At 53.8% G+C, this 13,223-nt stretch overlaps 1 protein-coding gene across 1 annotated transcript; it reads left to right on the top strand.

Moving 5' to 3' along the window:
• The first annotated feature begins 2,299 nt into the window (after positions 1 to 2,299).
• Positions 2,300 to 11,987, top strand: GLUL (glutamate-ammonia ligase). Its single transcript, XM_086462976.1, has 7 exons — positions 2,300 to 2,433; positions 7,713 to 7,903; positions 9,118 to 9,279; positions 9,538 to 9,684; positions 10,135 to 10,262; positions 10,436 to 10,635; positions 11,584 to 11,987. Exons 1-7 carry the CDS (start codon positions 2,300 to 2,302, stop codon positions 11,900 to 11,902), a joined length of 1,281 nt encoding a protein of 426 aa, XP_086319102.1. The 3' UTR covers positions 11,903 to 11,987.
• Positions 11,988 to 13,223: the final 1,236 nt, after the last annotated feature.

Raw genomic sequence — 13,223 nt, 5'->3', positions numbered from 1 at the left:
CAGCGGCAGCTTCCCGGGGTTTGCTCGGTGTGTGCATGTGAGTGGGCACATCTGCCCTGTTTGTCTTGCTCATGTGAGCTGTGTGGCTATTAAGAAAAAACCACAAATCTTAAAAAAAAAAAGAGGCTTAAAAAAATAGGTGGACACATGAGCACAGCCCAGATTTAGAAGGGGGCTCAGAGAGGAGCACAGAGTGGCCGAACTCTTTGTACAAAGATAAGGGCAGGGTTGCAACACCAAACACGTCAGAAGGGCTTCGCTCCCCCTCTGTCAAACCCCAAAATACCCCCGTCTTCCGTCCCCTCGCATGGGGAGCAGCCCACCCTGGGTAGACCTGAGGCTGCCTCTGTCACTGGCAGAGCTTCACGCTTCCAGGGTGGCAGAGGAGAAGGGGCTGGGTTTCTTATCCTTGCCCAACATAAACTGGCACGGCTCGCTGTGGCAGCGAAGTCCAAGGCTGCCCAACTGCAGGATCAGCCTCGCCGCCTGCGGTCGCAGGCTGCTCACAGCCTCTCCAGGCAGCCCAACCTGCCCCTTTTGGTGCCGTGGGGAGGGTGGGGGTTTTTTTCCTCCCAGCTGTGGTTGGTACCTGCTGACTCATGGCAACCCCAAACACCTCAGTGTTGCTTTTGGTCTCAGGTGATGGTCTACAGCCACTACAAGATGGGAAACTCCAGCACGAGGGAGCGGTGCAAACACCTTGCTGCACAAACCTGCTCTCCCTCTAGCATAAGCATTATATGCACAGAGTGAGATTTTGGGGTAAGATTGAGGTTTTTCCCGCCCCCCATACAGCCCCAGCCTGTTCTCATATAAATAGTTTAGGACACCTCGAAGACTGTCAGCAATGGGTGTGATCCGTTTGGGCCCATAGCACTTTAAAACTGGAATTACCTGAGGCAGTTCAGATTAAAATATTAATTTCTTTCTTGAACATATTAGGATTACTTTTTTGTATGTGACTTTCATGCTCAGTCTCCTGGATGTGTAAGATTCGTTTGCTCAGCGAGGACCTCTCTGGGATTTCCTTACACTAATTAGAAGTATTGTGGAGCCTATTGCCATCTGTCTATAGTTTCCTTGCTTGGGACTGACCGTGAAGGTTGGGCTCTGACCCGTTACACCTGACAGGCACTGCAGCAAGCTCTGCCTTTGCTTGCCTCTTCTCCAGTTAAAACAAAATAGCTCGTGTAACCTTATATGAGCGTCTGGGTCTGTTGACTTCACCAGTCCAGGTTAAGCATGTGTTGTGGCAGGACGGGGACCTAATTCAGCCATAAGGAAGGGACACGGACAACAGCACTTTGCAGTTACCTTTTATAATTTACAATGTTGGGCCTGGATCCTACCATTTAATCCACTTGGACAGTGCTTTGAAGATTTCTGCACTCTCACTTATGGAGCTGTGAAGTGTATTTAGGCTGAAATTAATCTGCCAGCCACAGCTAACACGGCCCTGACCTAGCTGGGAGTGCATTTAGCAGCATGTACAGTGCTAATAAAAAAAGACAAAAAAAAAACCACCGCAAAAACAACCCTGCCAATGCACACTGTGACCAATTTCCAACTGCAGGGAAAGGCATGTGCTGAGCACTCCCTGGGATATTCTCCACCCTTGTACAGAGCAGACTGAGCCAAGCAATTCCTAGGTCTCAAATCCCGCCTGCCCCTGACGTTCTCATCTTCCAGCTTCCCCTGGTCGCTTTTGAAGGCGAGCACGTGCTTCTCGGCGGTGGCGGCCCCTGCTCGCTGAAGACGCTCGGCCTCTGCACAAGGTCTGCACGCGTGCAGGGCAGAGCCAGCGAGAGGTAGGTGCTGCCTGCTGGGGTTGCTGCCAGACCAGCCCGCAGCTGGCAGTGGCGATGCCCCTTCTGCAAAGAGCCCGCCCTGGGGAGAGCCGGGGAAGGGGGCTGCTGGGGGACAAAGCAATGCCACGGTTTCCCGCGAGGGGTGGCAAGGTGGGCATCGGGCATGGCGACCGGCACCAAGGTGGAAGGTGGTTGGGAAAGGGGTGGAGAGGGAACTGCAAGCAACTGGGGGGGTTTGCACAAGGCTTTCCTGGCTGCTGCAGTCCAAGGCCCCTCTTCCCCTAAATGCGTCATGGGCGCATATTGCAGCCAAGCTGCATGGGCTTTTTTTTTTTTTTAACCTTTGCGTGTGCCTCTCCACATTTTTATTTATTAATTTGCTTTCCTAAATTGCCCTTCTGTGCAGGCCAGGTAATCTGCTCTGCCTCCAAAAGCCCTCTGGTCACGAGCCCTCGGCTACCCTTGACCCTGGCAGCATCTTCAAAGGGAGCATGGGCCTGCTGCGGAGCGTGCAATGTTTGCTCACTTATCGGGTGAGCAGCTACTGCCTCCCTGCCTTGGGGGGTTTCGTCAGCCTCCTGCACCGCTCCAGGGGAGACCAGTCAGCCACCGCTGCTTGCACAAGGTCAGTCCCCCCACCTGGTGCAGATGATTCCCTGCCCCATGACGAGCTCCCTGTCCTCAGTTGGTGACTGCTGTTCCAATCTTATTGGGGCAACTTGTTAATTAAGCTCTTGCTCGTCTCTCTATGACATTAGGTTCATTTTTCCAGGCCTGGATAATCGTGGGTAAAAGGGGCTGCATCTCCAGTTCTTCCAGCCCAGTGAGTCCCTCGGGAGCCCAGGTCCCGGTGGCGGTGGGCGTGCTGTAGTGGGTCCAAACAGAAGCAGCTGTGCCCAGCAGTGGGCAGAGATGGAGGCAATGCAGTGTCAGGACATCCAGCCTGTGTCTGGTCTCACTGGTTTCAGCTCCTTATGCAGGACCTTGCAGCCCAAAGCGCTTTCCTGGATGGGTCTGAAAATGATACATCTGAATTTGGGAATGTCTTAGCTGTTGGGCACAGGGAGAGGAGAGATGCTGAAGATGTCCCTGTTCATTGCAGGGGGGTTGGACTAATGACATTTAAAGGTCCCTTCCAACCCAAACTATTCTATGATTCTATAATTCTATGCTCATCCTTCCTCTCTCCCTGCTGTGCTACTGCTAGAGGCTGGAGCATTTTGGGTGCGCCAGGCCTCCTCCTAGGATCTAAGCGGTCACAATAAAATGGACCATGCCTCCCCCCTGTGTGACATCTCTGTTTAAAAAAAAAAAAAAATATTCATTTCTATTTAAGATTTTTGTTTTAGTGCTGGTGAAAGGCAAATGGGTACCTGGACTTAGCAGACCTAGGGTCTGCAATCTGTCAGGGTTGAGAGCTTGGTGGTGGCCAGCTCTCCAGCTGCAGGGTCTGCAGTGAGGGGCCACCCTTTGGGATGGCCCCAGGGTGCTGGGCAAGTGTCCCAGCACTGCAGGAGCAAAGCCAGAGGCCACCTGCCCCAAGGCCTGAGCCACAGGAAATTTCATATCCTGCCTTTTTAACACTTGAATTCCACTCCCCTTTTTTTTTTTCTCCCTGTGGCGTGATATTTCTGCATTTTAAGGCATTCCCAAATTCATAAAGCTGCACTTTCAGGGGGGTCCCAGCAGCCAGGCATGGGTGCAAGGCCCCTATTGAGAGCAAACTGTCCAGGGCAGCTGGGAGGGACATGAGGACAGGGATGGGGGGACACATGAAGGCATAGCAGAGAGGGAAGTCATAACTCCTTGCTGTTTGGCTCCTGGCTGGGGTTGGAAAAAAAGAGATGCCAGGGTGATATGGGACTGGCCACACAAAAGACTTGACTGTCCTGGTCCCCAGACCTCTCCCAGAGAGACCAGGGACCTCACTGTGTGCTGTCCCCGCTGGGTTTGCATTTCTGCCTTGGAGGCAGAAGGCTGCAAAGTCCAGCCCTGATTGACCCTCCCAGCTCACCAGGCACTTTCCAACGCTGGCAATTCTCGCAGGATATAAACTGCGCCGGAGGGAAGTGCTGGGGCAGGCGAATAAAGGTGTTCCCACGAATTAATAGGAGGAAAAAAGAAAAACATGAGCCAGTTGGGACTCGCCCCTGGAGCGGCGCATTGTCTCTGCCGGGCCCGCTGTGCATTTAGAGCGGGGCCCTTTGAAGGCTGATTTAAATCCACTCCTGGGAGGTGTCACCTGTTGGCATCGCGCCTTCCCCAGCTCTCCGATTGGGTTTTTGTCTCGTTGAACGCTGGCGACAATAAGGGTCACTGGAGCACGCAGCTGGGCGAAGGCGCAGGCTGAGCCGTGTTTCCCAAAAAAACCCCGGCAGCTTACAAGGGGAGGAGGGGAAGGCAGGCGGTAAACAAGCTGCCCTGAGCCCTGTGAGACGGCAAGGGGACGCTTCTCCCCCCGCCGGCTTCCCGGGAGAGGGCGCTGGCCCCGCGGCTGCAGCGCCCGGCTCTTCTCTGCTGTCTCGTAAACATGTAGTGCAGGGCGAGGGCAGGGGCAGGGGCATGGGCCCGCCACCAAACCCCCCCGGGGCAGGCAGCGACATCCTCCCACCCCCGCCATGAAGCCCTTGCCCACGCTAGGGGTCTCTCCCAGGCAAGGGTTTTCTGGCCGGCATGTGTTTGTGGGACTTAGAGGAGATGTTTACATTGCAAGGTGCCTTTGCTCCCCACTTCCCTTCGGGGTTGTTCGGAGCTCAGGGGGTGAAAAGCAGAGCTGCCTGGCACCGAGGCTCGGATGGAATGACGGTCACCCCACGCCGCAGAGACTTCCCCCTCTAAACACCCTGGGCTTGTTTGCAGCCACCTCTGGTGGACAAATTTTCTGGGAAATCTGCAGGTAGCAAGCACACTTCCAAGAATTTGGAGCTATCTGAGCTGTAGTGTCCCAATTAAACAAACCCTCTCTGCAAACCTAGGGAAAAGGTTTGGGCATGGCTTTACATTGCCTGTGGCTTGACAGCTCCCCTTTATGGGAGCTATTTTGGGTCTCTCCTGGCCTGACTGGGTCTTAGCACCAGCTCCTGCCTCCATTTTAGCACCAGCTCCTGCCTCCTTTTGCTTCGGCGGAGCCGTTAGATTCAGATGACCACACCTGAACTTGGTCTGAATATGAGATCCTGACCTAATTTCTATGGGTAAAAGACACCATTTGTTTCTGTGTTGAAACCTTTGCTCTATACCTAGGGTACAGGAACTGGGGTATTGGGGGAAAGCAGTTTCTGTTGTAATGCTTGGTGGCTTTGCCTCGCTCAAGCAATGTGAGGTGAAAAGCACCTGAATTTCACCTCATCCTGGGAAAGCCTTGGAGGATTAACACACGCTTCTGGCTGCTGCAAGGTAGTAGTAAAGAATGAGCTGGGTTGTCCCCGGAGGGAGGGTGGGGACCCAGCTCTTGAGATGGGCAATAAATCAAGGCGAGGCCTTAGCCAGCACTTCCACCTCCTTCTGGCTCAGGATCCGGCTCTCCCTGGCCACTTTCCCCCCAGGCTCTGGCTGTGCAGAGGCTGTGTCTTCAGTAGGGTGGCTGTGATGGTCAGGAGGGTCCAGCTTCTGGAGGGATAGCAATTTTGGTGTGACACCCCGAGGCTGGCATGGGGCAGCCCAGGATCCTGTCCCCCAGAGGCAGGCGTGTGGGTGGCGTGTGCTTGGTCTGGTACCTGTGTGTGTGTGCAGGCATGTGCACATGAGCGGCAGCTCCTTCCGCTAGTGCTGGCGTTGCTCTCCTGCCCCGTGGGTCCGGGCTGGGAGGTGCAGTGGGCTGCACAGAAGCCGGGATGGGACAGCGAGTGAGCTGCCGGGGTGGAAAAATACTGGGCAATGCCTGCAGTTTGCTGGGTGCCCCTTGACACCCATGGTGCCTCCCAAGTGGGTGCTCCCTCCCCCACAGTGGGGCTGGGGGGATTTCTCCTCCCTCGTGTGACAATGACCGATCTTGTGCCCTGGAGCGAGGGTCTTGGCTGCAAATCCAGGTGCTGGAGCCTGTTACCTGCTCCAAGGGACAAAGCAAGGCATTGAGCAGGCACTGCTTGTTCCCCTCAACCCCAAACCTGTGCACCAAGCCAGAGCCCGGGCACAGGGCTTGCGGGGGCTCCAGTTCCTCCCTCTCTTCCCCGCTGCCCTGTTTACCCAGGGCGGCCGATTTCCATCCCTGTGAGTTATGCAAAGGCAGCCGATAATGTAAACGCCGCATAAAGCCCTGGATCTGCTCCCGTCGCCCCTTTCCCAGAACTACGCGAGATGAGGGGCTGTTTTTTCGGGCTGGGAGGGCTGCAAAAAGGACTCAAACCCTCCCCCCCTTCTCTCTGCTTTCTGCTCCCCCCCCCCTCCGCTCCGTGAGGGGCGAAGTGGGGTCTTCCCCCCTTTTTCCTAAGGATGGGTCAGGGGCAGCCCGGCCGCGGAGCTGCCGCTCCTGCCGGAGGAGGAGAAGCAGGAGGAGGAGGAGGAGGAGGAGGGAGGCGGGGCGGCGGCCCCTTGTCCCCCCCCATCCTGCCCCCGGCCCCGTCCTGCCCCCGGCCCGGCCGCCGCTGCCCAATCAGTGCGGCGGGGCCGGCGCTGCGGCGCCATAAAGCGGCGGCGGGCGCGGCCCCGGGAGCCGAGCGTGGGAGCCCCGCGGCCGCCCGCCCGCCCTCCGCCGCCGAGCCCAGGTAACGGCCCCGCGGGGCAGGGGGGTGCCCGCGCCCCGCCGCCGCCCGCGCCTTCCCCGCCGCGGCCCCTCGGGGTGGGGGGGGGCAGCTCCGCCTTGTGCGGGGACCGGGGCTGCCCCGCGGCTGTTTGGCAGCCGGCGGACAGACCTTCTAGGGGAAAATTCCTGCTTCGCTTTTTTTTTTTCTGGGGGGGTGGGGTGGAGAGGCAGATCGGATTTTCTCTTGAAAAGAGATGCTTTTTGCGGTTTATTGTTCACAAGGCTCTTTAGCTGCTTGCTTAAATACGGGTGCCTTCCTCCCTGCCAGGAGGTGTATGCGTGGGTGACGCTTCCCGCAGTGGAGCGGGGCCAGTGGGGAGCCCCCGGGTGCAAGCGGAGCCCCTCAGCCAGCGCAGGGGAGCCCCCATTATAGCAGGGCGGGCTGAGCCGAGCCTCCCTGCAGAGGGGTAGGGTGTTGGAGTGACTTTTCAAGCCACTTCAGCTTTCCAAATCGTTTGCGTTTCCAAGCTCCGGCAGACACGCGTGGGCCCCGGGCTGCCGTGGTCCTGATACGCATGGGCTGGCTGTCCCTGCGAGCCCGGCTCCGGGCTGGATGGAGCTCTCATCCCAGCTCTTGCCGCCTGGGACCGGAGTGCCTTTAGCCTCCCCAGCGCTGCCTGGAGGCTGCTGCCTGGGTTGCTCTGGGGTCGCTTGCGCTGCCTGTTGCTCTCCGTTGCGCTCCCTCCTGCCCTAGGCAGGGCTTGTATAACTTCAGACCAGCTGATCGGAGAAGGCAGCTGTGGCTGGCAAGTCCTCCTTGCTGAAGCAAGTACATTAAGAAAGCCCCAGCTAAGCTTTCCTGTGCGTTAGCCTTGCTCCGGAGCGGTGGTGAGCGTGGAGGTGAGAAGTTCACATAGGGCTGAGGAGCACTTTTGAAGGCTGTTGCTTGGTGGATAAGACCAAGTTTATTGGAAGGATGTGGGCAGGAGTTCAGGTATTAATGGGATGCTTTGAAGGCATCTGTTCTGGAGCTGAGCTTTCCTAGCTGCCTGCATCTGTCTGAGCTGCTGTGTTTTCTGCCTGCAGAATGGCATGGGGCTGCTGGAGACAGCAGCCATCTCTGTGGCCAAGCTGTCTTGTGCTTTTTCCTGGCTGGACGTGAAAAATCTAGGAGCGCAGGGAAGGGCTCATGGTTGGGGTTGTTTTTTGTATCCTCCTTACAGGAACCCCCTTGTCCGGTCTGCAGCCATGGCCACCTCGGCGAGCTCCCACCTGAGCAAAGCCATCAAGCACATGTACATGAAGCTGCCGCAGGGGGAGAAAGTCCAAGCCATGTACATCTGGATTGATGGGACAGGGGAGCACCTCCGCTGCAAAACCCGCACACTGGACCACGAGCCCAAGAGCCTTGAAGGTGAGAGGGCAGGTGCAGGAGTCGCAGCCTCTCGCCAGGTGAAGGCAGCCATGCATGGCCGCATCTGTTTTTCTCTTCATGGCAGAAGGATGGTATTTGGGGAAGACATTGCTCCTCATCCATTTCCAGTTACCTCTTTCCCCAGATACCTCAGGGGAATGTTCCTAGCTCTCCAGATGTGGAGTTTCAGTGAGATGCCTGGGGTTGGGAGCCCATCCCTGGCGCTGCCTGCGCTGTGGAGGGGGCTGTTGGCAGGGGCTTGGTAGCTCATTGACTCTCGAGTACTCGTTTTGGCCGGAAGTAGTTTGGCAGAAGAAAGTGGAGGGGAAAGAATGGAGCTATCCGGTGTAATTAAGAGCTTGTGTCCCTCAGAACAAACAGTCCCAGCTTACACAATAATAGCATTAGGATTTTCCCCAGGTTGCCATGGTGCTGGCTGGAGACAGTTATGAAATGAAAATACTGTGTGTGACTGAGCAGAATTATCTTTTTTTCTTTTTCTTTTTTTTTTCCCCTCCTTTCCCCTTTTCCTTCTAAGGGAGTGGTTGGCACAGCTCCTTTGAAATCTTTGTGCTTCCCATCCTCCCACTTTCCCCCCAGGATATGGAGGAGATAACACTGCCGGGTGGAGTTCACTGCTGCTCCTGCTGTGCTTTGACCTGGAGGGCAGTTTGAAGCCAGGAGGGGTGGGAGAGGGGGCCAAGCTGGCCGTACTCCTCCATATGAGACTCCATCTACATGTGATTTGCTTTCCCACCTTCTCTGGGCTATGCAGCCATGGATAAGGGTATTTCATGGATCCCCTCATTCTTCCAGCTTGAAGATGTTTCGTGCTCTGCCCTCTCCCAGCTTGCCCAGCCACCTCTTTGAGGAGATTGGGTGCTCTGCTCATCCCTGTGGTTGTTGTGACATGGGAAACATCCTCAGTGCTGCTCGGTTTGCTTGGGCTTGGCAAGCTGCCCAGCTCCTTGTGTTTCCCAGGGTGGCTGGGGAGTTGCACTCCCATAGTTTTTTTGCTTGTTTTGGTGGGGTTTTTTTGGTGTCTTGTTTTTTGCTTCCTCCATTTGGAATAAAATCAGCTGAGCTGGGATTAAACCTATTGTAGGCCTGTTCTCTATAGGCATCTTCAGTTCTGTAATACTGAAGGGCGGCAGGGAGCCCATCCTCCTGGTGACCAGGGACACTGGGTCACTGTGGCTTGTTCCTCTCTCCAGATCTCCCTGAGTGGAATTTTGATGGCTCCAGCACCTTCCAGGCTGAAGGCTCCAACAGTGACATGTACCTACGACCTGCTGCTATGTTTCGGGACCCTTTTCGCAAGGATCCCAATAAACTAGTTCTCTGTGAGGTCTTCAAATACAACCGCCAGTCTGCAGGTGAATTGACCTTTTCCTGGCACATGTGTTTCTGGGGAGGGGAAAGGGAGACCTGTCCAAATGCTAGTGATGCCTTTAGGATCACATGACAAACAAATAATCCCTGCCCTGAAAGTAAAAGGCAGACGAAGTGCTGGCAGTGGAGAAAGGGCTGGTTCTGAGATTCTTTACCAACGCTGCTGCGACTCAAACTGTAAAGTGGAAATGGGGGATGGAGGTGGAGGTGCTAATAAGCCTCATACTGCTTTTCCATTCTAGAGACAAACCTCCGACACACCTGCAGACGGATTATGGATATGGTGTCCAACCAGCACCCCTGGTTTGGGATGGAGCAAGAGTACACTCTTCTAGGGACGGATGGACATCCATTTGGCTGGCCTTCCAACGGCTTCCCTGGACCCCAAGGTAACCTCTCGGGAGTCTGTGCTGGACCAAGTCAGGATTCCTTAACACTGTGTTTAAGCTGCATTACATGAATTACGGTTCAAGTGCTTCAGGTGAGCCGAAAGATTCGAGATGTTTCTAGAACCAAAGGTGGACAATAGCAAGCAGGATATTGGCAAAAACTAACCCATGAGGTTAAGGTTGTTACAGAAAGACTAAGATGGTGATTGGCCACATCCAAATTGCTCCTTGGTTTGTTAGTCTGCAGGTGCCCAGCATGACAGAGCACAAGCCCAGACTCTGAAGGACTTGCTCTGCTAGTGCTTCCGTGAAAAACAGGTTTAGAGGCTTTTCCACACATCCCCAGCCTTTAGAGAGTTCTTCCCTGCGTGTGCACTGTCTTCACTGAATTTAAGGGGTTTTCCTTCTGGAAACTCATGTTTCCCTTGCTGTTCACCTGTGCTGTTGCAGGTCCGTACTACTGTGGTGTAGGGGCAGACAAAGCCTATGGCAGAGACATTGTCGAGGCCCACTACCGAGCGTGCCTTTATGCTGGTGTGAAAATTGGAGGAACCAATGCAGAAGTGATGCCAGCCCAGGTAAACTGTTTTAGATGCCTTGTGGAATGATATAGTACAGGAAAATCCTAAGCAGCGGGAGCTTTTGGCTACGAGCCATGTAGTTTGATCAACCGTCAGAGCGTAAGGGGGTGGGAGGTATCTCACTGTGAGTGTCTTTGCATCACTGAGCCAGTGACTCCTCCTCCTTGTAGTGGGAGTTCCAGGTGGGACCATGCGAAGGGATTGAGATGGGGGATCACCTCTGGATTGCACGCTTCATTCTCCATCGGGTGTGTGAAGACTTTGGTGTCATTGTGTCCTTTGATCCCAAACCCATCCCTGGGAACTGGAACGGTGCTGGCTGTCACACCAACTTCAGTACCAAGAACATGAGGGAAGACGGAGGTCTCAAGTAAGTTTTTTGAGATGGGCCAGTAGCATCTGTTTGCTAGCCAGCAGGCTGGACTTGGTAGCAGTGAGCTTTTTGCAGACCTCTTGCCCACATGGAAGATGTCACTCTGGTGCTTGGCTTTGAGCCTTTCTTCTGGATTCTTTTTTTTTTTTTGCATGATGATATAATCTCATCTTAGTGTCCGGTGAGAAATTCAGCCAGCTGTACAGATCCATCCATGTCGATGGAAGTGTGGGTGGCCAAGATGCAGCTATTCATAACACTGTCCAGTTCTTGATCTGCCAATGCTGTAAACAAACAAATAAATTCAGCATAGGCCTTTTTTTATAACCATGATGAAAGGGAAAGACCATTTGCTTCTCTCTAGGCCAGGCTATGGAAGCTAATGCCGCGTTTTCTTAAATAACAAGATCCTGGAAATGTAAAACACTAGTTCCCTTATGGGACTGATGTGCTGAGTGCAGGCAGACCTTAGAGCACTGGATTGCACTGGAGCTCTATGAAGGCATTCCTCCTGGCAGATGTTTTCTTCATCTTAGTGATGCCCTGAGATAATGAGCCAACCTGTGACTGTGTGAGCTTCCCAAATAGGAACTTCTGTGTTAAGAAATCTCCCCGCTGAGAGCGGGTTCCACAGGACAATGTGTCTGGGATTTGGCTGAGAGTCACACTGGTGGTGTCACACACACATATGGCACACCCAAGGGGCATTCTCAGGCCATGGGGTTCCTTTTCCAAGAACCAGCCTGGGTCAGAAGTAGGAATGGAGAGAAGCCCTGTGGTGAGGTGATCAGAAAAATGGGCTGTAGGACACAAGCTTTGTCATGAAGTGGCTTGGGCACAGTGATGAACCTGCTGTGGCTTGGATGCAACAGTAAAGAGTGGCTCAGCTTGTACTGTCCATCAGACACTCACTGTGTCTTCCCCTCTTCCTTGCTCCCTTTGCAGGCACATTGAAGAGGCCATCGAGAAGCTGAGCAAGCGTCACCAGTACCACATCCGTGCCTATGACCCTAAAGGGGGGCTGGACAATGCCAGGCGCCTGACGGGCTTCCATGAAACATCCAACATCCATGAGTTCTCTGCTGGCGTGGCCAATCGTGGCGCCAGCATCCGCATCCCCAGGAATGTGGGCCATGAGAAAAAGGGCTACTTCGAGGACCGCCGGCCCTCCGCCAACTGTGATCCTTATGCTGTGACAGAAGCCCTTGTTCGCACGTGTCTCCTCAACGAAACTGGAGACGAGCCTTTTGAGTACAAGAACTAAGCAGACTGCGCCTAGAGACACCGCCTTCCCCCCGCACTTCCCGCACCCCTAAACTTCCCTTCTAGATGTAATCCCGAGGGTACAAGATAACATGTTTTGTGTCTCAGTAACTCTTGTTGTCTTGAGGTGGGGAGGAGGGCAAATTTAGTTTTATCAATGTCTGTTTTGTCATTGACTCTTCAGAAGACAAGAGAAGGAGAGGGTGTTAGAACTTTTAACCACTGTTTTATTTTTTTTGTCTAATTCATGTGTACATCTGATGGGATCCAATGGCTTCCAGGGACAGACTGCACACACAAAAAGCCAGTAGGCAAGTGGAAAACCTAAAACTATAGCTGACTTCCCCAAGAGTCAAATTTGGGGTGTTAGCCCCACTGCTGGCTCTCTGCAGACTAATGGTTCTCTAAGGTTGATGCCTGTCTGCAGAGAAGGGAAGACAGGAGCTGTGAAGGAGCCCTGCGTGCTCCTGCCTGTATGGTGTGATGGGGAGGTCTTCACCCTCTGGCCACTCTGAGGTTTCGGGGAATCTTCTGGCATTTAGCTCAGCATAGGAGTGTTGAGAACTCCTGGTTCTGTCACTGGAAGTCAGCTGGTCTCTGGTTCATAACACAGAGTGAAGTAGTATTTTTCTATTTAAATATAAAAACAACAAAAAAATTATATGAAAGTGTTTTTTTTTTTTTAAAAAAAGAGATGATGTTCCAATGACTCACCTGGCTAGAGCAGGCAGAGCTCCTGAGGATGCTGTCAGAGGGCCTCCAGGTGGGTCTGAGTATGAGCCTGAAAGGCTTGGTGGAGGAGACTCAGATGAGACCTGTTTCAGTGTGGTGTGGAGTTTGCAGGAGGTGGTTCCCAGACTGGGGAAGCCTGCAGAAGCATTTATCATTGTAACTTGAGCAGCTGTGATGCGCTCATGAGTGTGTAGATTAGCAGGAGGAAGGTGTCCTGAACCAAGAGTTGACTGGTCAACTTAACCATGTTCTGGACAGAGCTGTGGGGTTTTTTACCTTTCCAGTGGGGCTAGCATGTCACTAAAGCAGGACTTTTGATAAAGGAAAAAAGTTTTAGATTTTTTCATAATGTTCTTAGTTTCTAAAACTGAATGGTTTTACAGAGACCGTTGATGTCACTGTTGTGTCCTGGCTCTTGGGCTGCCTGCCATCCAGCTGTGATGGGGGCTAGGAGAAGGGAGAGGCCACCTGTCCCTCCCAGCCAGCCCTGGCACCTCCCAGCTCATGCTGGGGGGTTCAAATGTTCTGGGATTTTACACTTGGGTATCTTAGATGGTGCCAGTTATATTCCACTGCATTTGGACTTCTTC

Source organism: Leptosomus discolor, chromosome 3 (genome assembly GCF_034619465.1).
Source record: "Leptosomus discolor isolate bLepDis1 chromosome 3, bLepDis1.hap2, whole genome shotgun sequence".
NCBI lineage: Eukaryota > Metazoa > Chordata > Aves > Leptosomiformes > Leptosomidae > Leptosomus > Leptosomus discolor.
This window is presented reverse-complemented; position numbering and strand designations above follow the sequence as displayed.